Source organism: Glarea lozoyensis (genome assembly GCF_000409485.1).
Source record: "Glarea lozoyensis ATCC 20868 chromosome Unknown GLAREA3, whole genome shotgun sequence".
Classification (NCBI taxonomy): domain Eukaryota; kingdom Fungi; phylum Ascomycota; class Leotiomycetes; order Helotiales; family Helotiaceae; genus Glarea; species Glarea lozoyensis.
In genome coordinates this window covers 1,273-27,618 of record NW_007360998.1, presented here as the reverse complement: position 1 = coordinate 27,618, position 26,346 = coordinate 1,273, and the positions used below count along the sequence as shown (strand labels likewise).

At 45.5% G+C, this 26,346-nt stretch overlaps 9 protein-coding genes across 9 annotated transcripts; 6 read left to right on the top strand and 3 right to left on the bottom strand.

Moving 5' to 3' along the window:
- Positions 1-52: 52 nt before the first annotated feature.
- On the top strand, positions 53-2,356 carry GLAREA_00009 (Cdc48 2-like protein; the record flags this gene model as incomplete). Its single annotated transcript, XM_008084769.1, has 1 exon — positions 53-2,356. One exon carries the CDS (start codon positions 53-55, stop codon positions 2,354-2,356), a length of 2,304 nt encoding a protein of 767 aa, XP_008082960.1.
- A 743-nt stretch (positions 2,357-3,099) lies between these two features.
- Positions 3,100-4,013, top strand: GLAREA_00008 (Glycoside hydrolase/deacetylase; the record flags this gene model as incomplete). Its single annotated transcript, XM_008084768.1, has 3 exons — positions 3,100-3,231; positions 3,285-3,795; positions 3,916-4,013. 3 exons carry the CDS (start codon positions 3,100-3,102, stop codon positions 4,011-4,013), a joined length of 741 nt encoding a protein of 246 aa, XP_008082959.1.
- Positions 4,014-6,583: 2,570 nt separating this feature from the next.
- GLAREA_00007 (MFS general substrate transporter) lies at positions 6,584-9,123 on the bottom strand (the record flags this gene model as incomplete). The annotated part of the gene is made up of 13 exons (XM_008084767.1): positions 6,584-6,845; positions 6,898-6,934; positions 6,986-7,105; positions 7,154-7,227; positions 7,371-7,581; positions 7,629-7,685; positions 7,741-7,919; positions 7,999-8,055; positions 8,264-8,313; positions 8,384-8,511; positions 8,590-8,739; positions 8,811-8,938; positions 9,059-9,123. The coding sequence occupies 13 exons, from the start codon at positions 9,121-9,123 to the stop codon at positions 6,584-6,586; spliced, it is 1,518 nt and encodes a 505-aa protein (XP_008082958.1).
- A 1,029-nt stretch (positions 9,124-10,152) lies between these two features.
- On the top strand, positions 10,153-11,194 carry GLAREA_00006 (Pectin lyase-like protein; the record flags this gene model as incomplete). The annotated part of the gene is made up of 2 exons (XM_008084766.1): positions 10,153-10,620; positions 10,688-11,194. The coding sequence occupies 2 exons, from the start codon at positions 10,153-10,155 to the stop codon at positions 11,192-11,194; spliced, it is 975 nt and encodes a 324-aa protein (XP_008082957.1).
- A 1,115-nt stretch (positions 11,195-12,309) lies between these two features.
- Positions 12,310-14,880, bottom strand: GLAREA_00005 (uncharacterized protein; the record flags this gene model as incomplete). The annotated part of the gene is made up of 4 exons (XM_008084765.1): positions 12,310-12,790; positions 12,885-13,209; positions 13,268-14,711; positions 14,866-14,880. 4 exons carry the CDS (start codon positions 14,878-14,880, stop codon positions 12,310-12,312), a joined length of 2,265 nt encoding a protein of 754 aa, XP_008082956.1.
- A 1,935-nt stretch (positions 14,881-16,815) lies between these two features.
- GLAREA_00004 (FAD/NAD(P)-binding protein) lies at positions 16,816-19,368 on the top strand (the record flags this gene model as incomplete). The annotated part of the gene is made up of 9 exons (XM_008084764.1): positions 16,816-17,255; positions 17,303-17,398; positions 17,449-17,610; positions 17,656-17,868; positions 17,917-17,961; positions 18,016-18,561; positions 18,619-18,697; positions 18,747-18,935; positions 18,988-19,368. The coding sequence occupies 9 exons, from the start codon at positions 16,816-16,818 to the stop codon at positions 19,366-19,368; spliced, it is 2,151 nt and encodes a 716-aa protein (XP_008082955.1).
- Positions 19,369-19,698: 330 nt separating this feature from the next.
- GLAREA_00003 (uncharacterized protein) lies at positions 19,699-20,946 on the bottom strand (the record flags this gene model as incomplete). The annotated part of the gene is made up of 2 exons (XM_008084763.1): positions 19,699-19,737; positions 19,789-20,946. The coding sequence occupies 2 exons, from the start codon at positions 20,944-20,946 to the stop codon at positions 19,699-19,701; spliced, it is 1,197 nt and encodes a 398-aa protein (XP_008082954.1).
- Positions 20,947-21,166: 220 nt separating this feature from the next.
- Positions 21,167-22,601, top strand: GLAREA_00002 (Actin-like ATPase; the record flags this gene model as incomplete). Its single annotated transcript, XM_008084762.1, has 2 exons — positions 21,167-21,650; positions 21,700-22,601. 2 exons carry the CDS (start codon positions 21,167-21,169, stop codon positions 22,599-22,601), a joined length of 1,386 nt encoding a protein of 461 aa, XP_008082953.1.
- Positions 22,602-23,376: 775 nt separating this feature from the next.
- On the top strand, positions 23,377-24,754 carry GLAREA_00001 (Cytochrome P450; the record flags this gene model as incomplete). The annotated part of the gene is made up of 2 exons (XM_008084761.1): positions 23,377-23,702; positions 23,752-24,754. The coding sequence occupies 2 exons, from the start codon at positions 23,377-23,379 to the stop codon at positions 24,752-24,754; spliced, it is 1,329 nt and encodes a 442-aa protein (XP_008082952.1).
- Positions 24,755-26,346: the final 1,592 nt, after the last annotated feature.

The window sequence follows — 26,346 nt, the reverse complement described above, 5'->3', positions numbered from 1 at the left end:
GTTCTTGCAGTACCCTTCTTACCTTCGTATCGCCCTTAACCCCCGCCATATCATGAGCTCCAACCCCGATATCTCCTTGACATGGTCTGCGGTCCTCAAGGTAGCATCTTCGAGCAGTAGATCCCTTCCCGGTGACAAAATACGCCTCCCTCAATCTGCGTTAGAGCAACTTCTCGCTGCATCGACCCTGACTGTGCCTTCGACGCGGCCTTCAAATATCAATTTTGACCCTTTCAATCCATACTCTCTTGCGGCAGCGCGAGCTGAGCATTCGCAGTGGCGCGACACACAACAGCAACTCCCTCATCCACTGACATTCCGACTGGTCAATGCGGCGAATGGAAATATCGTTTACGCGGGCATAAGAGAGTTTTCAGCAGAGGAAGGAGAAGTTGAACTCAGCCCGTTTCTTTGCACGGCGCTTGGGATTGCCGCCCCCGAAACGACACCAAAGATTGTATCGAGTCACTCAAGCGAAGCAGGAACACCGTCGCAACCGGTAGACTTGACCGACGATGAAGCTATACGAATAACGGTGCATGCAAAGCAGTTACCAAGGGGAACATATGTGAGACTTCGACCACTCGAAGCTGGCTATAATCCGGAAGATTGGAAATCATTGCTGGAGAGACATATGCGGGAAAGCTATACGACTCTGACAAATGGAGAAATTCTTACTGTTCGAGGCTCGAAATCGGAAGAGTTTCGCTTTCTGATTGACAAATTCGAGCCCAACGGAGATGGCATATGTGTTGTTGATACAGATTTGGAGGTGGACATTGAGGCCTTGAATGAAGAACAGGCGCGGGAAACACTCAAACAGATAATGACAAAAGCACAGACTGCTCCAGGGTCCGCTGAAGGAAGTTCTATCGGGGGCGACATCGACATTTGGGATGCCGCTACGGGACGGATAATTGACGGAGACGATGTGGACTTTCGATTACCTTCATGGAATCGATCATTACCCATCACCGTCGAAGTGACTGTTGATGACGGTGAAAGTGTGGACATGTTTCTGAGTCCGTACTCGACCCGCCAGCGAGCCAAGCCTCGAGAAGACGAGCACATATTTGGTGACTTCAGTGGAGATGCTATTAAGTCAGTTACTCTTCAGCCATCGAACGTCATCCTAGAAGATGCGGAAGCTCTTCTGTTTTCACTGCATGCGAGGCCCACTGCCGTGGGACAAACACCAGCAGTCCACCAATACTCATTGCGCGTAAGCCAGACTGCGAATGCAGACACAGTTTCATCTTCTGAGAATCCTATCATCATTGACCAAGACGAGGAGATGCGAAATCCTGATGAGCAACAGTGCAAAAACTGCCGACAGTGGATCCCAAGGAGAACCATGATGCTTCATGAAAATTTCTGTCTGCGGAACAACGTCTTGTGCCCTCACTGTTCGAATGTTTTCCAGAAAAGATCGCCAGAATGGCAGGATCATTGGCATTGCGAACACGATTCATCGCACGGTAACACACCATCGAGCAAATCCCGACATGATGAGGTCCATCACACACCTCGGGCATGTCCAAACTGCGAATACGAAGCCCCGAATTTGAAGGATCTTGCGTCTCACCGGACCTCTACATGTCCCGGAAAGTTGATCCTCTGCCAGTTTTGTCATCTGGAGGTTCCTCAGGAGGGTGACCCTTTCAATCCTTCCTCGGAATCCCTGATATCTGGGCTCAGTGCACATGAGCTGGCCGATGGAGCTAGAACCACGGAGTGTCATCTTTGCTCCAAGATTGTACGTCTACGCGACATGGCGACTCACCTAAAACATCACGAAATGGAAAAGACTTCCAAATTAAAGCCTGAAGTATGCCGAAACGTCAATTGTGCACGCACTCTCCATGGAGTAGGAAAGAACGGTGAAATAGGGGCTGGAAGTCGAATGGGTCAAGGGCCGGGGAACGATATTGGTCTTTGCAGCATATGCTTCGGCCCGTTATATGTTAGCATGTATGATCCCGAAGGCAAAGCATTGAAACGACGAGTTGAGCGGAGATATCTTGCGCAGATGATAAAGGGGTGCGGAAAGTCCTGGTGTGAGAACTCGTACTGCAAGACTGCGAGATCTAAAACAGAGGAAGGCAAGGAATCACTCACCACACAGCAAGCTTTGCCCATTGTGAAGCCCCTAATGGATAACTACAATGACCATTCGTCATCCATGTACTTTTGTGTTGATGATGGCACTCAGAAACGGAGGAAGTTTGCTGAGCTGATGGCAGCTGAGAAGGTATATGAATTAGAATGGTGCATTGCGGCACTCGAGGCGCAAACGGGGAATTTAGACGCTGCTAGGCAATGGCTGCAAAATTGGGCGCCAGCAATCCAGCATTAGAGTTTGCAGTTGTGGTTCTGAAAACTTGTGGAGTCGTGGGAATTTGGGAAGACTAGGTATGCATAGTGATGGAGTTCCTTATTGCATTTGATTGGCATTCAAAGAAGGGTCTTAAAAACCCCTAAAGACATATACCCATAATCTGCGAAGTACTCATTGATTCGGTATCTAGAAATCAAAATACGAAGTTCTAGTACGATACTCATGTAATCTTATCTTTGTCAAGTGGCATTCTGAGAAAGGTAAAGTAGACTGGCAGATGGCAAGGACTCGGGGCCATTTTTGCGTATCTCAATTCCCAGTTGCCTAGCCTGGGTATGCTTCACCAACTCCGCAAATCATAGAGACATGTTTCCCTGGCCTCAATAGGCTTGGTACGAGGCGGCTCATTCCCAGCCATGTGTGGGGTACATCAACACGTTGGCAGCCTGTGAAAGGCTTCCGCCCTGGTAATTTCCTTCACATCACAAGCTCTACTCGCCCAGTGACTGAACGCCGAGGCGGCTCAAGTAATTTATGTCGATGGATCAATTGAAGCTTTCCTTGTAAGATGGCTTGGCGCCTCTCATTTTGGAGATGGATAATTATATTCTTGCGGATAAAAGCATTCGGATTAATGGCTCTGGATGTGAGACTTGATCCTCAGCATGTATCATCCGTCAACAACTTATAAGTACAGCGGGACCCTGTGCTCTCCGAATGCTGGGAAGAGTATTCAAGATAGGTGGCAGCTAACATCCAACATGCATTCACTTATTTCACTTTTCGTTCTGGCACTCCCTCTCACTTCCGCGCACCCACAGGGTTTGACTGAAAGAGACGGCCCGGCTGCTGGTAATATTATCTCGTCTTGTGTAGCGCCAAATACAATTGCTGTGAGTTATAGAGAATGGGAGTGTCAAAAAGTCAATCCTAACATGCAATTCAGTTGACTTTCGACGACGGGCCATGGCAATATGAGAAAGACATCGTCGCCACTCTCAACGCTGCCGGTGTGAAGGGGACATTCTTTGTCACCGGCACTCTATACAACTGCATATACTCTCAAGCGGCCCAGCTAAATGCTACATTCAACGCGGGTCATCAAATTGGATCTCACACCTGGTCTCACGCCGATCTTTCGACAAAGTCTGCCGCTGATGTCAAGCTTGAGATGACCAAGTTGGAGACTGCCTTTGCAAATATCTTGGGCGTCAAGCCGACCTACATGCGGCCACCAAATGGGAACTCTGGGGGACAGGCTGTCAGTGTTTTGAAGAGCTTGGGTTATAGAATTGTCAAGTGGGATATTGATTCGGGAGATTGGAACAAGCAAACACCAGCGTCTTCCCTACAGAAGTTTACATCTTCCGGTGCAGGGTCGCATATTCCTTTGATGCACGAGACTATTCCTACCACGTCTACAACTCTTTTACCGTCGGTTATCAAGTGGGCGAAAGGTATGTGTTGCTAGTCACCTGTTCCCGTTTACTTTACTCTCTGGGACACCCTCCTTTTGCATTTTATACATCTTAGGCGATTTTGGGATTATAGGTAATGTCGCTAATTATTTCTCATAGGTAAGGGATTGAACATGGTAACTGTAGCAGAATGTCTTGGTGACCCGAATGGAGCATACACCACACCCGTTGCGAAAACTGGGGCAAAGACCTGTTGATAAATTTCCAGTCGTTTTCCATGACATTTCAAACATTGTCTGGACTTCGTCTTTTTTGAAACATGTACATACGATTCGAATACTACTGTACATATGATGAAGTCGATTCATTCCGCAATTGTCTATTGAACATGTGTGAACTCCACTCGATTATTGTTCTTTTTCAAGATGTCCCGCTGCATTTCACGTCGTCCACACGCAGGCTCCAGTGGCCATGGGCTAAAAGTTCCTCTGGGTATGTACTCGTGTATCAGTGATTTAGCAAAGCTTTAGGTCACTACTCAAGTGATGAATACGTGTATACAGTTGCGGATGCTGTGATGATTCCCTCTTCCGTCGAAAATTCTGGAATTGCAGTTACATTTCCACGCTCGGGGAGAGTGTGTCAGCTTTCTCTAGGAAACTTCCTATGATCACAATTATTATCCAAACGCAATCCGCTTCCTCACTTTCGAGCATCCAAACCTTGGTGTCAGCTGAAAGCTGGAAGCCAGAAATGGCAAGGTTATTGTCTTTTTCACCACCTTATGCAACAAAAAGTCCCGTCATGTCACCCCCACTATATAACCTCACTCGTATCAGGTGCGAGTAAGCGAGTAGACAGGAAAAGGCGCGGAACAATGAGCTGAGATAAGCATTGCAGTGCAGATCAATGCATTCTCTGAGGCGATCAAAGATTAAAAGCTATTGTGTACATCATTGGCGCCAGTTGAAGTCAGTCCCAAATCAATATCTGGTCGATTCGTTCTCCTGTACCTTTAGCCCCACCCCGAGAGGTCGGCCAACTAGGAGACTTTATACAGAAGTTGATAATTTGACGAGCCCCATCAAATTTCATGTGCCTAGCCTCCATCAATATTCTGATTGCGCTAAGGTTAACCATGCTGGGAGATCCACTAGACCATACATGATTGTACTGCTGGTCGGACTTTCTTTGCGGACTTTTTACATAATATTGAGCTATCTCATAGTTGCACTACTGGTTACCGGGTGTAGGTCATAGAATAAATGGCTTGATGTCAACAGCTCAAAGTTTTGCTTCGTATCTGGAATTCTTATCTACTCTTGCTGGGAGACGTCTTGATACTGGCATGGTCTAAGTGATATAAATGTACTCCTATGACTACTAATTGCTACCTTATCATCTATATTTTTATGGTTAATGAGCAAGTTCCCTTCGGATACGTTGTTTTGGATTTCAATTCAAACCCGGAACCGAGCTCTCACACATACGCGCACACAATCACCTCGCCCAAATATCCTGTCCACAGATCAATCACTACCATTATCAAGCAAGATGGATGATTTTCCCCCGTGAGTATACTACCATATGATCCATACTCTTGCTTACTTCATAAATCTCAAGCACCGCAATCGAGCTCGCCTTCTCTCTCGTGCAAAATAATTATTCTACAACCGTGGAAGCTTACACCCAGGACGGCAGCTGGGAGTCTTGGTTTCAAACTGATTTTTTGATTTGGATCATGACGAAAAAACAAATTGCAGATCAGAGTTACGCTGAGCGGGAGCAGCATATTTGGAGAGGGATCAAAGAAGGCAACAAAGCTGACATTATCACCCATAACTATTCTCTTCGACTGGCTTAAGAATTTCCTTGACCTCGTTGAACTACCAAACTCAGGCTTTACTAGCGCAGTATTGATTAGAACTAAGACCATTGGAGGTTATACTATAATGTCAGCCCTTGCCAGAGTACTTTGTCAGCGCACGCCCACCCACTCCGTAAATCCCTAGGTTGTCGGGATTTGCAGCTTAGCGAACTCCTTGTCCACGAGCTCGTTTTACTCTGACAACACTCTGGAAGGAGTAACCGAACGGCAATGACGCCGGGTGGACTAGGAAACAAAATGAAGAGCTCAGATGTTTGGAGTTCTTGACAGCCACACTGGAATTCCTTTTGCGAACTCACACTTAATGGTAATATAGTAAAAGCTAGAACTCAATTTATGCAAACTAGGGAGTTAGACGAGACCTTATTGGTTGTCTATGTATATGTTTTCACGAGGTTACATGAAAATTGATTGTGTGATAGGCTTGCGAATCGCAAGATCTATTAACCAACGACCAAGCATCCTAGCAGCCTGACATGGAGACGGAAATAAGGGTGAAATGGAAACTCCAAGGGGTTGATAAATGGATTGGCTACGGGAATCCCAAATACATTGCTTCCCCAAAGATTCTTACATGATTCAAATGTGTATAGAAATACACATATCATTTCTCAGTCCTATTTAACATTGTCATTGTGTCCCGAACTAGTTTAATATAAGATGGCAAAATGCTATTACCTTTTTGTTTATTCTATCGACCCATCCAGCATGCGGGTTTTATAATTAGACAAAACTACATGTGCCCATTTCTAGACTATATCATCACTTTTATTTGTCTTCGTTGCTTAAATTGTATCTTGCTATCTCTAATGCCTATCGAAGGCTTTGGTGAAGGCTAGCTATCTTATTTGAACAGCTTGAAAATCAGACCTTGGCATGTACCAAACTATGCACCTGTTGAGATACGCCGATACCATTTAGTTATACCGAGTCGCAGCTTTACACCTTGATCTCCTTAGTTGCTCCGGCTTGCTTAATCTGTTCAGCGTCATGGCTCTTGCGTGATTCTACAAGTTCAATGTTCTCGGTGAGTTCTTGAACCTTTCCGTCCTCCTCCATCATAACGCCCTTGTCAGCGTGGTTGACCCCGCCGAAGAGTACATCCATCGTTTCGAGTGTTTTGTTTTTGGTTTCAGGGATCATATACCAAACGAAGACAAATAGCACAATATTAATTCCAAAAAATAAGTACATAGCGTAGCTGCGTGTAGATGTTAGTAATATTGGAAGAAAAATTAGATACTGGAACTTACAATCCTTTCTTGGCCAAAAACAGCGGGAATACTTGTTCTGGATAACATTAGTATAGATCAATAATCTACTCTTGGCAGTTCTGCTTACGAAGAACGGCGTTGGCAACATTCTGAGATTGAGCAGAGATGGCTACGGCTTGTGACCTGACGTTCATGGAGAAAACCTCTCCAATCCATATCCATGTAACCGCACCCCAAGAGGGTTTGACTACACATCGTTAGCTGACTTCGGTGGTGATACCGGCGGCCAACCCACAGAAGAATGCAAACAAAAACATGAGAAACACCGTAGTGATTCCAACTGATCGCGATTTTGCTCCTCCTGCATACCTGGTAGTTTCAGAATTAGCATTGCTGGCACTAGGGAAGAGGCGGCACCATGACCAAATCCCGGCCAATACGTCTTCGATCGGTAGACATCTCCTCAACATATTGAATAGAACGGCGGAAGGTTGAAAAGAATTATCACCTACTCTGGAGTTTCAGTTACGACTGCAGCAGCTACAAGCATGCTCACTGCCATTCCGGCGGCTCCTACAAGGAAAAGGAAGCGTCGACCGAATCGATCCACTGTCCAAGTTGCGTTGAGTGTGAACAGAATGCCAAAGGTACCGTTAAGCGCATTGATCAACTGGATCTGCGAGTTATCTGAAAAGACCTTCTTGTAAATAATTGTAGAGTAGTCTGCAATGATTAGCCGCGTGCAGGTTCGACGAATGTATAAAACCTACTGTTCAGGGAGCCCTGTCCAGTCAGTTGCTGTCCAACGTTGAGAACGATTGCGAGCACTAGAATAAATGTTAGAACATTATGTCAACGAGTAATGGGATACAGTTGCCATACTGAGTCTGTATCGTACAGTCTTGTCTGTCCACAGAGGCATGTAGGCACCGGAGATTGCCTCTTTTTCAAACGCCATAGCATGATGCATCTCTTGCATTTCAAACTCAATGTCTTCAGGCGAATCACGCAATCTTTGAAGAGCAGCAAGCGCGTCTTCTGTTCTATCCTTCTGGACAAGCCTGATTGTTGTGTCAGAACATCACACGTTGCAGGCAAAAGTGCTTTCAAATACAGAAAATACAGAAAAGATTCACTAACCATCTCGGGGATTCAGGAACGTGCCAGATGTTTGCAATAATGAGAACTGGCGCAATGCTAAATTCAATTGTCAGTCTCAAATAGTATTGTAGTTATCGAGTAAGCCTTCCGAGAGGCTTCAGGTTGTTCAACCCTATGAAGCGATTTTCGTACGGTAGAAACTTACAGCCTACAAAGAGAATTCAGTCAGCAAAGCGAAATATAACCCCATGGTTTTGACAACGAACCGAGGTCTCAAACCTAGGTAAGAACAGTGGGAACTCACTGGCAGATCATAACAGTTTTCCAGTCCCAATCTCCCAATCTCGCTGCTGACTTGGTGCAAGCAAAGTTGATCATTAGGCCAGTCAGCATTGACATTCTATACAAATCGTTGACAACTTACCCAATAGGCCATAAAACTTCCGACGCTGAAGTTCATCTGCCAGAAACTCATGATTTTGCCTCTTGTTGTGGAAGGGGCAAGCTCGCTGATGTATACTGGGCCTGCAGGAAGTGCAATTCCTTGTCCAACTGGAGGAAACTTGGTTAGCCATTTTCTATAGGCTTGAGACACCCTTCGAGGGGATTATCTATGGAGCCAATACATACTTCCTACAAGAGCACGGCCTCCAATATAACCACCGATGTGGCGTGGCGTAAAGGTTGAAACAAAGGTAGCGATAATGACAACCAAGCACCCCACAATGATTGCGATCTTCCGACCCCATCGATCGGAGATGGGTGCGGAGAAAAAAAGTCCTTTAGAAAGTTAACAGAAGTTCAACATCACATCTAAGCAGATACGTTGAAAGGAATGTGTGAAAGCTAACCAGCTACAATCCCACCAACTGTATAGGCTGTGTTGACGCTGCCAATGACATTTGGATCCGGTTCATGGAAATACTTCTGCCAGTTCTTGGATCCTTGAACAGCGTTGAAAGTAGAGGAATCGTAGCCACTAGGGAGGGACCCGGAGTTAGCAGTCGCCTTGTTTAGGTGGGTCGATGCAGCTTTTCCTGCCCCCCGACCCGAGAAAGACAACCTAGAGTGGATAAACCATCACCCCTGCTTCACTTACTATAAGATCATGGTGTTGGCAATGACCATACAAGAATACCAGAGGTAGGCATTTTTGGACAGCATGATGATAGTTGCGGTATATTTGCAGTGTTCTTATAACAAATTTTGCAATCGCGCGGTATTTCGAAGTTCACTGTCAAGTGGAATTACAAAACAAGTTAAGATAGGTCCCATGCTTTGGCTTAAGTATGAGACTCATTCTGCTGGATCTCTTCGCAAACCAGAATCCGTCTGGGTCATTGGCGGAAAAAATTGACCAGGAACGTTCGCCCAGAGTTCTGAAAGTTCAGACTCACTTTGCTTCACGACTGCTAAGACTTGGAGATTTTGCTAGATGTAGAGATATATCGTAGATCAATGGAAAATGGGGTGTCGTTGGATGACTTTAGCCGGGAAGGTTCTTCTCCTTTTTGGGGAGTCAAAACAAGATGGCCAAGCCGGTTAAAGTGTGTTGATTTTCAGGGGATAAGAGTGCCAACCACACTGTGCCCTCGCTTGTTGAAGCGAGATGGAGAGATGCGAGTACGACAAGAGGTGTTAACCATTCCACTGGCACAAATAGCAGCTACGGAATAGAAGCCTCTATAGATTATCCCCACTTCCCCGCTTCCACCCCACCTCGTATCATGCCATGAGCCTACTGAGAGTACCTGCAAGTATTTAAGACATAGCCTTGGCCCTTGGAATAGTTCAAACACAGATGTCATTTACCTCCCATCGATTGCGAGCAGACTCTGTGGCTGGGTGCAGGTAGATCTTGGCCCAGAAATTCACGCTTCCTGCCATGCCTTGGTTCGCGATTATCTTCAATTATTTATCAGAAGTTTTTCCACCAGTGTGGACAAGTGTGTAATGAGTCGAGCGGAGACTTGTAAGCATGAGAGCACTTTATACTCATGAAATTTGAATTCGGGAGCGAAATATAGGCCTTGTGACGGCGAAAAATGCTCGTTACTGATGTGAAGTTCAAAGACTGGTCAATCTCTTCTGATCATGGCTCTGCTATATAAGAAGATAAGGGAAGCTGGCCTTGGAAATGTGTCATTGCCATCCCCTATTCTGTAGTTTTGAATCACTTTATATCTGCCTACAATGCGCTTCACAACTCCCACTCTCCTGGCCAGCCTTCTGTCCCCATCTGTTCTCGCAGCTGCAGTGGCAGGGTGCGCCAAGTGCAATGAGACAGCCCATGGCTTTGCATCTCTCAACGGGGGCACCAAAGGTGGACTGGATGGCAAAGTTGTGACTGTCACCAGGTACAAGGACCTTGTCACGTTCGCAGCTGCCAACGAGCCTCTCATCATTCGCATCCAAGGCATATTAAAGGCCGATCCAAAGGGCTTCGAGGTTCCGGTCACCAGCGACAAAACCATCATCGGAGTTGGGTCAGATTCGGGTATCAACGGTGGCGGCTTTGGTATCAAGAAACAGAGAAATGTCATCATCCGTAACCTTCGTGTGTCTGGGACATACAACCCGAAAGACTACCCAGGAAAAGGGGATGATTTTGACGGGATCCAGATTGACAATTCAACTAACATCTGGATTGATTATGTTCACGTACGTGGAGATCTCCTACACCTAAGAACGCTTTTGGGAGGAGGAGTGTGCTGACCGTGATCTTTAGTTCTCTCAAATGGCAGATGGTCTAATTGATCTTCGCGCGGATACTGATTATGTTACTGTTTCGCGCTCCATCATTTCCCAGCATAACAAAGCATTCGGAATTGGATGGACTCAGAATGTCATTAGTAAAGTCACCATCAACGACTGCTTCTTCAACTCAACCAATGTCCGTGGTCCGTCTGCCGACAATCTCAAAATGGGTCATCTCTACAACAACTACTACCGAAATATCACAGGCTATGGGATCTACTCCCGGGGTGCCAGTTCACTCTTGGTGGAAAACACCTACTTTGAGGACGCTCACGACCCTATTGTTGCTGGACCAAATGGTACTATTAAGTCGAATTGGCTTAAGTTTAAGAATTGTACTGGCGAGACTCACTTGAACGTGAAGCCAGAGAGTGTCTTTAAAGCCACCGATTATTATGCTTACAGCCTGCGCGATCCATATGACATTCCCATCGACATTCCATACTTCGGTGGACCGCAAACGACAATTGGAATCTAAGGGGTCTCAAGAGGCATGTCAGGTCATTAATGATAGGGTTCAGTCAGCAGAAGGTATGTAGAACGAAGGGGGCAAATTACTCAGAAGCAAGGGGACGGATTGTATTGGTGTCAAAGTGTATTTGATTTAGATTAGGTTGGAGAAATCGGTGGGGACAGAAAGATAACGAAGTCGCAAGCTGATGAGACTCGTGGGGTGGTGTTAGTGTCGGCCCCAGGAGGCAGCTTGGTGATGAGATATGCTTTAACATAGATAAAACCTAATTATTGAACTTCGTGACATTATATGTTATACACACCCAGTATAACTGGGTACATCCAGTCATTGTTATGTTCACAGAATTCGTATCGTCTCATATTGACAGAAGTGGCTCTTTGAGGTCTTATCAGAAACTTTTAAGGTGTTCTCAGCATGCAATCTATAGTCCTTCTCATTCATTGTTCTTATCTACCACAGCCAATAACTAGCTAGAAACTCTTTTAGTCCTAACTATTTCGATCACAGAAAAATCACAAACGCTGTTTATTTTGTCGAAAGTGTGCCCTATGCTAAGGTCTCGGCGTTACGCGCGGAAATCAACGAGAGGCCGTAGACTGCGAGTTGAAAAACTACCGAATAGGGAACAAGTGGTATGGAGTTAAGCTACAGCAGAAAAAGAATTGTTTTTTTGCCTAGTCCATGGTTTAAATAAGAGTGAAGTGCAACATGAACATCGATTGTACCGGTGCACTACAGGTATAAAATCTCGAGAAGTATGCTTACAAAAGCTTTTCCTGCTATACATTAGCAAATATATTAACAACAATCATAAAAGATGACTTTTACAGCGTCATTTTCCCAAAAGAGGCTGTACGGGAATTAACAACTACTATGCAAGGAACAGTCTACTCAAAATGCAAAGTAAGTCGAGGGCATGACTTATTATTAACGGCATTAGTAAAGACTTCAAATTTTCCTCTCTAAGTAAATATATGTAGAATGCATAGTATGGGTTGACATGCGACGTAGAGTTTACACTTGACAATACTGTGTAACAAATTTGACTTGATTTGTTATAATCTTCGGAATTCTGTCATGCCAAAATCCCTGTTAGGATTCCTTGCTCCGCGCAATATTCATTGACCAGATGAAGCTTTTATTGTAATTGGGTAGTCTCTACTCATTGTGTAGTAGGTTGAAAGATGAGCGTAGCTGACATGTAAACTGTCTTGAAGGTCACCTGGCGCCGCGTCCGTCGATCCCTGCGCGAGACATTGCATTGTCCAAATCGAGCTATCATTCGGATCTCGAGTTGGATCCTGAAGAGAAATAACATACTGCAGATCTTTTAGTAATCTGGAATCAATTTGCACATATGTGATATCGGAAATAATGAGGATTGGACTGACCCCTTTCTCCCATTGAACATCGATATCTGCCATTCCGGATGCTGTAATCTTGACTTCAAACTTGCTTCCAATCTGTACTGGATTATTGAAAGCGACAGTATGATCATCCCAACTTTCTGGTTGGTTTATCTTCGTCACAGCTTGAAGTTTACTCTCAATTTCCGTCATGAAATTGGAAATAACCCCGCTGCCACATGTCCCTGAAAGCCTATAGATAATTAATGTCAGTAAATGTTAGAACCGTGCTGAGCAGTCCATGGTTATTTATAGCCCGCATTGAATAAATGGAGAATGGCACCCACGTTACGAGAATATTCTCAAGCACTAGGAGCGACTCTCCACGAGTAGATTTGGGAGGCAGCAAAAAGCGATTGCTGCCTGACTGTTGGCTGTTTATGTCATACACCCCACTCAATGGATGATCAAAGGTATCCAAGTACTCTGCGGCCCATATTGCAGCATTGGCGAAATCAGTAAGGATGTCGATGCTGATTGAAACGTAAGCTGTGCCAGGTTGGTTATTATTGTAGATATCAACGTCGAAAGATGTTCCGTCCGCGCCAATACTGGGATCCGGTCGCTCCACCTCGAAATTCTTTTCGTTGCCTTTGTAACCTGGAATACTGTCTTGTCACTTTTTCAGTACCAAGACGCTGGATGCAATGAGGTTGAGGTGACGGCTTACCAATGATCCCATCTAACAACTCTTCCGGGGAAACAGGGATGCACAATGTCTGTTTCGCCGAATCGCTTGAAGGGCCTTTGAGGCCAGGAAAAAGTTCGAGCAACTTCTGGGATATTGGCGTGCCAATATGTTTGGGAATGACAGGTTGAGAGACGGTGCTAATGATACCATTGTAGGGTTTTGCGTCCCCAGCATGTTGTATTGTGTAATCAGTCCATCGTTTCTTATCAGCATCACTCCATTTTGCATGGTCTGGCAAATTTACATAAGCCAGCAAATTAGCTGCGTTGAAGGTAGCAATGAGATCAATATGCTCTCGTCCGTACGTTTCCCGGCCTGTCAATTGGTCGGCAGGACCAGCACAGGCGTCCAAGACTAAATAGTCTGCTTTTCCGTCTGTGGAACGAACATATGTATAAGAGTGATTTGCAAATAGCGTCCGACCTTTAGCAACGGGATCCGTCTCTCCTTGTGTACCGAAGAGTTGAGTTTTCTGCCCTTCTTGGAAGAACGGGCTATCGCACGATCCCCAACCTATTAAATCAGCGGTTGGAATGAAGCCGAAAGGGCTTTTCCAAAGTCTTCCAAAGCTCTGCTGCTTTTTGCCATCCTCCAGAACAGGACTACCGCTCGAGTCGACAAGCGTAAATGGTGTCCCAAGGGCGAGAGCAGCTTGAAGAAGACCAGACTGATCGTAACAATTGACCTTTGCGAAATGACCATTATCTCGTTTTCCACGTTTTTGAATCCAAGAATCGAGATCGAAGATGGTCTGGTAACCGCCGTAAATGAAAGATTGACCGCCATGGTACGTATCATATCGGTAAGAATGAATACATGTAAAGTCCTTGTAAGTCTCAACGATCTTACCCTGGAACTCTTTGTCATAAGTTGAGCCAAAGCACTTGTTGGTCACCCATTGTTGCCAGTCGCGAAGTGATGAGATATTAGCCGCCAAGGTGGGAAGAACCAAGAGTTCAAGAAACTCAACCGGAATTCTTTCCGTTTTGTAGTAAGGTGCTATATCTTTAGTGATCGCGAAAATTTTAAGTCTAGTCTGATTCGCAAAATCAACATGGGCTATGCCGTTGAGGTTAAGTGTCCAGGAGATCGGGGCGTCAATGCCCCAAGGCACAACAAGAGACACCGGAGTTATCTCAACAGTGAAAGTAGTACTGTCTTCCCCCGCCACAAAAGATTGAGAAGCAAAGCTGATGGAAGAGCCAGCAATAGATCCAGTAATGCTCCACTGCTCATCACCTGGGAATATGTAATTGCCACTTGTGACCTGAACGGTCAGTAGATTGTGCTGACTTCCAACCGGTATGGTCACGGGCGTTACGATCTCAGGAGTCCACATTTGAAGATCTTTGTAATCAAAGTTTGGATGAATTTTATTTGGATCGGCATATCGAAGTGCAACATGCGGACTTGGGAGTGTGATCTGTTGTGGTGTTAGACAGAGAATCTACATGTCAACCCATTCTTCAAGCAAAAGGCAGATATTCTTTCAAAAAGGGTAGAAGGAGCGGTTCCTCAACTTCGATGTATTGAGAGCTAAATCCCTTGAGTATATATCAAACGAAGCTCAGACTTACCTGAAGGACATACATATTGCTGTAGGAATTGTTTTATGAGGTGTCAAAGTACAGAAGCTTATACACAGTGATTTGAGTGTTAGATTGAGAAGGCCGTTTTGGTTTGAACATCGAGTGAAGGCATGTCTTATATCGTTGTTATAAAAGCCACGCCATCGGGTGGCCAGTACTGGCAACAGACCCTATCGCAACTGCTTGTGTTCTGTACTAAGGTTCTAGATCCCTCAAATTTCCCCTGGTCAAGTGCGCTTCGTCTGAGGATGTAGAACTTTTTGAGGGAAGCTTCAGCCAAGCAAGGATTCTAAGCCAAGTCTAGGTACCGGCAAGACATAGAAAGGCCTGTGGTTTAGACCGCTCTTTCTCCGCATCTGCAACTGCGAATCGCTGGTGTCCCGCTCTTTTTGGAAGGGTCAAAATAAATTGCTTTCCAAAAATAAGACCAGCACTGCTTCTAATGGGCAAGTGATCCAGCCTCTATTGAGAATTTGAGATGTGTATTTGGCATGTAACAAAATTCCACGTATGACGGGCTACTTTAGAACTGGAACTATCAAGACCCAAGGGGCTATTGCAGCTAGTCCGTATTACTTGAACAAAAATCACGACTGTTTTCTTACGCAGGACTAATGTTCCCAGAAGATCCAATGCAAATTACAGCGGCACTAGGAGAAGAGAAGCACTCATATAGAGAGATTCAAACTCATTCGCAGCTCGTTGTCTTGGGGCCAATCCCGCAGGTCCGTACACCCACACAATTGCCATGCGATCAGCTCCTCAGGAAGACCTTGAAGTTCCCAACTGTCTTGTATATGAACACAATTTTGTAGTTCTAAAATTGAAAACTACAATTTATTACATCACACCTTTTGGAACCTGATTCCCCGCTCGAGCTAGCTAACATTTGTTGCGGCAAAACAACGTCCGGAAACGGGAAGCTGCAGGTGAATTACCAACTACATGGGTAGGCGACTGATTGATTCAGGGACTTTTCAAGTACATGGCTGTAGAAAATCTAGGCGCACTAGCCATATCCACTAAAATGCTCCTTTCCCGCTCGCACCTAAAGATTTATTGTTTCCAAAGGCAACATGAGTGCGTTTGACCGTCTCGGCTCGTATCTCAGGCTGCCCCTACGGCGCCACATGCGCGGAAATAGCAGCTTCCCGAACTATCGAATCTGCAATGTTTCACTCGCCAATATTGATATTGATTCGTTTATTATCGGCCAATGATACCGAAGATCAAATAACATTGCCTAAATTGACAACTCTTGCAAGTATTTCGTTTATTCTATGCAAAACTAAAATTTCTTGTAAATACTAGGGTTTAAGTTGAAGTGTAGCACTGTAGCTTATAGCATGACTAACTCGGAGTAGTTGCCATCAATCAGTAAGCCGATTAGCTACATGACAAGCACCGATTTATGGGTCAATGTAGCTACTTCTAATGGATGAGGAATGGTTTCAAGTGATTAGAAACGTTCTTTTGACAATAATAAGAAGTCATCTGTGAGTTGTTGCACGTGCTTGTGGGCTGTGTCGAGACTAGCCGTATGCGACATTTCAGCAACGCCCCTTTTCCATGAAGCGAGCTGCTACATGGAGATCTTGATCAAAAGAGAAACCCCATGCTGCGGCCCGCCCCGCTTATCAATCCCGCGCATGAACACTCCTCGCAATATGCTGGTTGAGGCTCGTTCAGGCTGGCTGAAACCTACTTTTGGCAATGAGTAATGCAGAGTCGATTTGATATGTCACAGGAGAAAGTTAGACTGCATGCGTGAGTCGATCTCTTCAGAACTTTGGACGGATTCGGACGGAATGCTGCATCAGACTTTCAGCACATGTGATAGAATAATGAACGCCAATGCTTGAAAAGGGCGACTCGAGCGCATTGGATTATCCTCATAATCCATCTGGAAGCTTTTATCAAAATTATAGTACTCTCAAAATGTCTGCCACTGCCTCTGATTCCGAGTTCTATGCTCCTTACAAGGCGAAGTATCTCTCCTACCTGGTGAAGCGTGCTTCTGAACTGGATTATCAACGACTTGAGCAGCTCTTGCCCAAGATACCCATAGGCGTGCCATCTCCCAAGACAGACACTACAACCCAGAATGGAAAAACAGCAGAGATCGAGAAGAAAATAAAAGAGCTCGGTAACTACACCCAGGATCTGCGACCAGTCAAGATTGGCATTATTGGTGCTGGTATATCGGGCTTGTACACAGGACTTATTCTTGAACACCTTGGACTTGATTATGAGATCTTAGAAGCCGCAGATCGCATTGGTGGTAGGGTTTACACCCACAAGTTTCCTGGCGATGATGATGAACGTTCATATTACGACATTGGCGCCATGAGGTTTCCTGACACTCCTGTGATGACTAGGTAGATATGGTGACCAGAGTGTGAGCGCAATAGCTAATTGTTGGAAGAACATTCGATCTTTTCAAGAGAATGGATATTGTCACATCCAAAGCCCCAAACGAAGCTAGTGCGGAGGCACGATTGATTCAATACATCATGGAGGGGTTAGTCTTAGAATTCGAGTATTCATACCTAACTAGTCTAACAATATAAGGGAGAATTGTCCTATACGCTATAACGACATTACCGCCATAGCAACGAAGAATGAGAATAAGAGCACGGAATATGTCACCCTATGTGGTCCAGGCGTGAAGTCAAAATCTGACAAGGATCCATTCCGAGTCAGCACTGCTAATGGCGGTCCAGTTCCAATCAGGTAATCAGGAATTGGCGTTCGTATATATGTATGCTGACAATGTAGTCGTGTTTCAGCAGAAGCAGGAAAACAGATTACGAGTGACGCGTACGACCGTTTTCGACAAAAGATCAAGGACGGTGTAAAAGCTGTTCAGGCGGCGGAGGCTACGAAAAACGAGCAGGAGATAAAGGACGCTCAATCTCAGCTGGAGTGGGCATTTGATTATCTTATGAGACATGATAAGTACTCCATGAGAGACTACCTCATGAACGTCGAGTAGGTTTTCTGAGCTTGTGCTCTTTTCCATACTAACCAAATTAACAGAGGTTACGATGCGGAAACTGTACATTGGCTCGAGACGACGGATAGGTAATTCGGAACGTCATGTCAGTCCACCAGCAGTATTGCTAATCGTATTCACAGTGCCTCTGGTTGGTTCAATGAAGCATTCTCAGAAAATGTACTCGAATCGCTTGCATTCGACTTTGACAATCCTTCGGTGGCCGGTGAAACCAAGACGGATTGGTACTGTGTTTTAGGTGGGACAAGCAAAGTCATTGATGCAATGCTCGCAAAAACCAAAGGATTGGAATCGAAAATCAAGAAAAACCACTGGGTCACAAAAGTCTCCCTTCTCAAAGACAAGACAACAGACCAAGGAACAGGTATGAAGGTTGAGTATAATATCAAGGATCTCAAAACCACACTTGATGCCGACAAAGTCAAGGCCGAATCTGCCGAGTACTCTGCTGTGATCAACACCACAACTTTGGGCGCTTTGCAGAAAATTGATCTTACCGATCTTGCCCTTCCATATGGCATGAAGACTGCAATCCGTGTTCTGCGTTATGATAGCTCGACAAAAGTTGGGATCAAATTCAAGAAGATGTGGTGGAGAGATGCCGACTTCCTTCCAGGTCGTGCTATTAAAGGCGGAGTAGCTAAAACTGACATGCCTCTACGAGTGTGGTAGGAAGTCCTTGCCTAATAAGCGTTTGTTAGACCAGCCCAAGCTAACCATATTAGCGTCTACCCATCGTACAACATTTCGGATAACGCAGAGGAGGATGCTCAGAAGCCTGGAGTTCTGCTCGCATCATACACGGTTAGATATAATAATATTAAGCTACGAGTGAGGTGCTAATAATGAACAGTGGGGTCAAGACGCAGAAAGAGTGGCATCGCATATTTCGTCGACTTCTCCAGAAAATGAGGACGACCTTATTCGACTAATGATGTATAATCTCGCACGACTTCATACCCTCAGCGAACCGGCAGAAAACTATGATGAGCGATATCAATATAATTTGAAGTATATTACTGATCTGTATGAATGTCACCATGTAAGTCCAAACCTACTTTGAATTTTATACAACACTGACACGGATAATACAGGCCTACGACTGGTCGAAAGATCCACATGCAGCGGGTGCCTTTGCACTTTTCGCTCCAGGACAATTCAGTACCTTGGTCCCTTACCTCGTGAGACCAGCGGCCGATAGTCGGTTTGTCATTGTTGGTGAGCACGCTTCCGCAAACCATGCTTGGATTGTGGGCGCATTGGATTCGGCCGTTCGGGGCCTGGGCCAGGTGTTGACACGCCTCAAACTGGATGACAAGCTCAAGGAATTGGGCGAGGAGTTTGGATTTTCGACTGAAATGAAGCCGGAACAAGTCCAGAGACAAGTTCTGCTGGGTCGAGCGGACCAAGATCTCATGGATAAAAGCCAGATTGGTCGTCAGCTCGTTCCAGCCGATGTGAATGCTTTTCCGTAGTTCTCCTTCTGTACAGAACCTGCTCCACTGTGACGAGACAATCACTAGCAGTATATGTTATAGAAAACCGAGTTCAAAATTATGATTGCAACAAAACTTCCGATAGAGTTATCTCGTTCTTTACTGAGTAATTGGTAATGCCGAATGGGTGACGCCATTCCACATCTGCAGACCGTTGACTCGAGTAGTTGGCACGACATGAAGATTGCTCTGACTGTTATCTATTAGATCCTCTTCTCGAGACTTTCAAATGTGCTACGAGGTAGTCTACCTCCTTACAGATGTCCGATATCCAAGAAGAGCACAGTCAGTCTGGTTATGTTTTTCGTGCTACCACCCTTTCTTCATCGCCAGCTGAAATTTTCTCGCCTGTCTCATATTAGCTATCAGTAGATGTTCATCGAGTCGTCATATACTTACCCATATGGTAAATTCGTCTTGTTCGCCTTCCCAGTTTTTTATCAACAGTTCCACAGCAGCGAAAGCTGTGAAGAAACATTGATCCATTCTTTTGTCAATCTCTTCACCGTCAAGATCATAGAACGCACTTGCCAGCTCATCAGTAACATCAGGTATTTTCTTCAGAACTCCCAGAATTTCATCCAAGCAGTTAGCAATGCCAGGATCCTCGTTTGACTTGGCCACCAATTCGGCAGGAAGTTGCGGATGGGGGAGTGTGGGCAATGTCTTCAGCCTCCGCTTGGTTACAGCTTGGTACATAAGGACGATCATTCGAAGACGCTTGTTACACGATTCGAGTCGAGGTCTGATCTTATCTGGATCGTCCGTGGGGATATGTCGCTGAGAGCCAAACATGTCGTCCAGAGCATTTTGGGCAGACATGTCGACGCCGTCGTCGCTTTCTACAGCAGCAATGGAACCCTCATCATCCTCTTCGTCCGAGTGTTCCTCACCCCATTCCTGTAGCTCCTCGAGCGCATCTTTGACCAGGTCCCTGTATTCCTCCGTCTTCTTAATGATCAACCCTGCGACGCCCAGGTCGTGGAGCCCTAACAGCGCGTCGCATGCTTCCCATACCACACCAGTCGCCGACAAGCTTCCTTTCCCCGTCGTATCTCCAGTCCCATTTTTCTGATCAGTCGAAAGGACCTTTCCATCTCGAGGGATGGCTTGCACCAGAGTGCGCAGCTCGGTGAAAACATTCTTCGCCCTCCAATGAAGCTCGTTGCTCATGGCCTTTGTGTATTTCGATGCATTGCAAAGTTGAACCGCCGATGCAAGACCTGGTAATGGCCCTGCGACGAGTTCTCGCAGTATTGTGGTGATGGCAGAGGGGGTGAAAGGTTCACTGATGATCAGAAGAGACAGCTTTGTGGAATGCGCTCTGATCAAGCTCGCCGAGTCGCGCGACAATTGCAAGGCATCGACGGTGTTCCTCTCCTGGTCTTTGACGGCTTGATTGTCTTTTTCTTTCGTCTCGGAGTTGGTGGCATTGAGATTCGTGGATTCAAGGGTGGGAAAGGAAGACAGAAGTTGGGTAATCAGGTCGGAGGTGGATTCGACTGTCGCATCCAAGAGAGCAATATTTTGAGCTGCCTTGTCAGAAGTGGCTGCCATACTGTCGTGGGCAGAATTCGTTGGCATCGAGTCGTAGATGTGGCGGGGTTGACGATGAGCTGGGCCAAAAAAATATCTTTGATGTCGCAGGCACATCACCGTCAATCAGCCGAGGCGAAACGCGAAGCCATCTTCGTCGCGTCCCCCAGAAAATATAATTGATCGTCAAACAAGACTCCACCACCAGCACATCCAATACCTAGGTACCTGCCACCCCGCCATGGCTCCACGGAAGAGTACGCAAGATCTTTCGTCTCCGCCCCGTCGTACGTTGGTCATTGATAATGGCGGTCACACCATCAAAGCTGGCTTCTCCTCTCCAGCTTTCGCGGATCCTCCTCCTGCTCCCTCTGACGATTCCCAGACGCCCCAGACTGCTCTTCCGCTCCCATCCATCATTCCAAACTGTCTGGCTCGAGACCGCGATAAGAAGGTATACATTGGCTCACAACTTTCGAGATGCGACGACTTCAACGAGATGATTTTTCGCCGTCCGGTGGAGAGGGGATATCTTGTCAACTGGGAGGCGGAGAAGGAGATATGGGAACATGAATTCTTCGACCAAAAGGCGGCTCTAAAATGCGACCCCTCCGAAACAGGGCTGATCCTCACCGAAGCACCAAACGCCTTGCCACAGCTTCAGACTAATTGCGACCAGGTGGTGTTTGAGGAGTTTGGTTTCGCAAGCTATTATCGTTGTCCAGGTATGCTATGCGCCGCGCCATATGAAGCTTTCCTACTAACCAGTCTTAGCCCCCTCATTGAACGCATATCACAATATTCAGTCCCTCTTTCCGGTCCCTCGAGCACCCCCTAAAACGAGTTCACCAGCAGAAATCCTCCTTTTGATTGATTCCGGTTATTCCCATACAACCGTAACACCACTTTTGCAAGGCCAAGCGATCCAGCCTGCAGTGCGTCGACTGGATATAGGTGGGAAGTTTCTAACCAACTATCTTGCTCGCTTGATATCCAGAAGACAGTACGACATGAGGAATGATACCTACATAGTCAACGAGATCAAGGAGGCATGCTGCTACGTTTCAAGGGATTTTAAAGGCGATATGGAGCGAACATGGAAGGGACCAAAGGGCGACCGTCGGGAGGTGTATGCCACGAGTGAAGGTATCGCGATAGATTATGTACTTCCTGATTATCATAAGAGGTCTAAAGGATATGCACGAGATCATGACCCAAATGCGGCGGGGAAGTTGAAGAATCTTACCACAGGAAAGTCTGTGGAAGCAGCGGAGGATATCTTGACCCTGAGGAATGAGAGGTTTACAGTACCAGAGATTCTGTTCAATCCGTCCGACATAGGCATGAGGCAATCCGGAATCGCTCAGCTAATCTGGGATAGCCTGTCTGCTGTTCCATTCGGGCTCTGGCCTGGCTTCTTGGCCAATGTCGTGATAGTTGGCGGTAATGCGAATGTACCTGGTTTTTCTGAGAGGCTTGATATGGAAATAAGATCACTGGCTCCAGCCGAATGTATTGTCAGAGTTGCAAAAGCTGCAGACCCTATTGTTAGCACATGGCAAGGTGGTGCAATTCTTGCTACTGATGTGGAGGCGCTCAAGAGGCTGTCTATTACTAAACAGGAGTATGAAGAGCACGGAGCTGCTTGGGCTGCGAGAAAGTTTGATGGGAGATGACCATGGCTTTCTGCTCGTTTGGGCGGCTCTCAGATGCGTCCTACCAAAAACTTCAAGCCTTCCCTTGGAACGTGGAGTCACACACTGCAATGCTGCGTCTGGGAACTGAGACTAATATAGGACCCGGTATTCATCATATGTGTATCGCTTGCAGATGTCAGGTTCTCGTAGGAGTTCGACTGTGCAGTCAACGACTTCGGAGGAAGGGACTGCCAATCTGCCCCTTACTCCTTTACGACCTCCTCGCTTGAATTGTTGTGGCGCGACAGACCCACAATCCAACATGCTGACGGTTGATTTAAGAAATGAGACTGATGGGCTCGTAAGAGAAAGCAAACATCTCAGAGCAGGCTCTCTTAATTACAATCGACGACAATTGCATGTGTGCCACTCGTCTTGGCCCTATTCAGCGTCCATCATGATATTTAGACAGCCTTCAATTGGAACGTTCGAAATCGTCGTGGCTGTGCTTTGCATTTTATCCAGCGTCTTCCTTACCAAACTATACCGAGTTCGCAGGTATGTTCGTAGACTTGGACGTGTAGGCCTGGTGAGTGTATTGAGTATCTTCGTTTATAATACAAATGCTTACAAGGCCAACCAGCCTATGCCCCCATGCCACCATTTACTTTGGGGTCATCTTCCTCTCGTAATCGCCATTGTCAGAAGCCTCCCAAAAGCAGCCCATGGAGTCTATCTTGGAGACCAGATTAGGCAACGATATCCTGAGCTCAAATCTGCATTCTATCTAGATATATGGCCATTTGGGCCCATCATGCTGATAGTCCTCGATCCTGATATGATGTACCAGTTGACACAAGCTAATCAAATACCCAAAGACAAAGGAATACGTAAATTCTTGCGCCCACTTACTGGGGAGAAGGATTTGGTCACTTTAGAGGGGCCTGAATGGAAGCATTGGAGGTCACGATTCAACCCAGGGTTCAGCAGCGCCCATATACTGACATTAGTCCCCGGCATGGTAGAGGAGACAATAATTTTCAAAAACATACTCAGCAAGCATGCAGAGTCAGGCGATATTCTTCACCTGGAGGAAGCTAGTCTAAATTTAACGATAGACATCATCGGGAGGGCTGTGATGTAAGTTGAATATAGGAAAGAGAATCCATCGACACTGACCATGCTTTAGGGACCACAGCTTTCACAGCCAAACCAGGTATAACGAGATGACGGCCTCACTGCGCAATCAGTTGTTGTGGTGCACGACTGGCTTAAACGCTAATCCTCTTGAATATTTCAACATTTTTCGACCATTTGTGCATCTTTTCAATTCCTGGAAGATGAACCGGTATCTCGTGAAGGAACTCGACACTCGTTACACAAGCCTTCAAGCCAATGGAAGTGACAAGAACAATTTGGGAAAATCAGTCATTGATCTTGCACTTGCAGCCTATGTGGATGAGACACCGTCTGCGACTGGGATCAATACAACATTCAAAGACTTTGCAATTAGTCAGATAAAGTTGTTTGTGTTCGCTGGTCACGACACAACTTCTGCGGCAGCTGTTTTCACATATCATCTACTTTCCCAAAACCCAGCGGTTCTCGCCAAGGTCCGTGAAGAGCATGATCACATATTTGGCGATGGCAGTTCATCGGTCGGTGATGTGATTAGCTCCAACCCGGCACTATTGAATCGTCTCGTGTTTACTCTTGCGGTGATTAAAGAAAGCCTTCGCATATATCCTACGGTCGCCGCACTACGAGACGGCCAATTTGGATTCTTTCTGCAGGATGAAAATGGTCGAAAGTTCCCAACAGAGAATTGCTTGGTCTGGGGAGACCATTATGCCGTTCATCACAACCCGTACGTTTGGCCTCGACCGGAAGATTTTCTGCCCGAGCGCTGGATGGTATCTGAAGGCCATCCATTGTATCCTCCCAAGAACGCGTGGCGCCCGTTTGAGAAAGGTCCGCGGAACTGTATCGGGCAAGAACTGGCTCTAACGGAAGTCAAAGTCATGTTGGCGATGACGATCAGGGAGTTTAAGATCACTGATGCGTATACGGCGTTTGACTTAATTAAAGGAAATCCGATAGGTGCCAACGTCAATGGCCAACGTGCTTACATGATGTTAAGAGGAGGTGGGCATCCCGCTGATCACTACCCGTGTAAGGTCGCATATACTTAAGGTGTGTAGTAGAATTTGTTTAATGTAATTGTTTACTCTACACCTCTTTAGTCTCGAAGTAAGTTTAAGTGTTATTCAGAGATGCCTAAGAAGGTGAAAAAATCCCTGAGGTCTGGGTGAGGTGGAGGACATGCCTGCGTATGGATAAGCATGATTTCAGAACAGCGTTTCATGATGTGTTTAGAGATGGTATGAAGAACTTTTGTCTTAGTACCTGTTACCGTAGAATTGACGTTAGGCTAACTCTGATATTTCGTTCCCAGCAGCAAAGTTTGAACTCAATACATTCCCCAGCCATCACAATTTGTATTGTGCTATGGATAGCGATAAGCACGTCTTCAAGTTCGCGTTCCTCGGGGGATTGAGAACTCCACGACAGGAAACAATCAGATTTCTCATGCGGCTGTCTATCTCCTTGTCTACAAAATCCAACACATCGTTCTTGACTTTTGCCTTTTCAGCTGCGAGATGGAAAAGTTCTGGGTGAACAAAATGATCGGTGTTAAACGAAAACTTATCAAAGAGCTTTCTCATTCGAGCAGACCCTTTGACTTCGTTAATTCCCTTAGTACCGCGTATAGCCCCAAAACAAAACATAACTAGGGTTGCAACTCCTGCAGCAAGGGCAGTTGCCTCTAAGCTTCCCTCTCCACTATTTAGCTCATCTTTAGGGACATTTGTTAGCACTATTGGTTGCTCTGATAAGGCCACCCCGGGTAGGAGGAGATCGATATTTTCTGGAACATATGACCGTTGCTTTCCGTATTAGTCTGTGGGACCAATACGTATAATTGCATCTTGTGCGGCATCGTATAGATAGACTTTTCTGTCGGCGGCCTCTTTTCCTTCATCTCGGGCAGTACAGAACATGATAATTTCCTTCTGTTTCGCATTCTCTAGCGCTTTTTTCAGGGTTTTTATGTCGGCATCAGGGGCCTTGTCGATCGTCCAACTTATGAATATTGTATACACATCATTATCAACTGCCTATTGAATAGCCTGCAAATGTCAGCATATTGATCCTCGTCAGGGCTGTGTAGAGTCATGATACCTTTGCAGTATATTTTATCGTGAATTCTCTTCGGCCTACTGTTTCGTTAAGCTTCGCTACATACAATTTTCAGATAGGCACACTTTGTGCAGGATTTTCGCTTTTGCTATTCCGACCTAAAGTAGATAGGAAAGACTTAGGTAGTCTATTGTATAGATCTCGGGTTTAATTAAATAATATTCTATCTTTAATCTTATAAAGGCCGTAGAAATCTATACTATTGTCGATAATCGTAACTTTAATAAGAGCTATTTATAGGCTCTTCTTACTAGAATTACTAATTCTCTTTATAAAAGTATCTATTTTAGTCTATACGTTTAGCGGCGGCTTTATAGCTAGGCGGCTTCGGGTCGATATTATAACTCTACTTAAACTCTATCGACTAAAGTCTTAATTAATACTAAAAATAAATAGATATAACTTAGTATTATATTAAATATATACTATATCTACCTAGAAACTAACTTATAGTTACATATAACTTATTTATATTAAGTTATTATATATTTATAATATTACTTATAAATAGTTTAGGCCTATA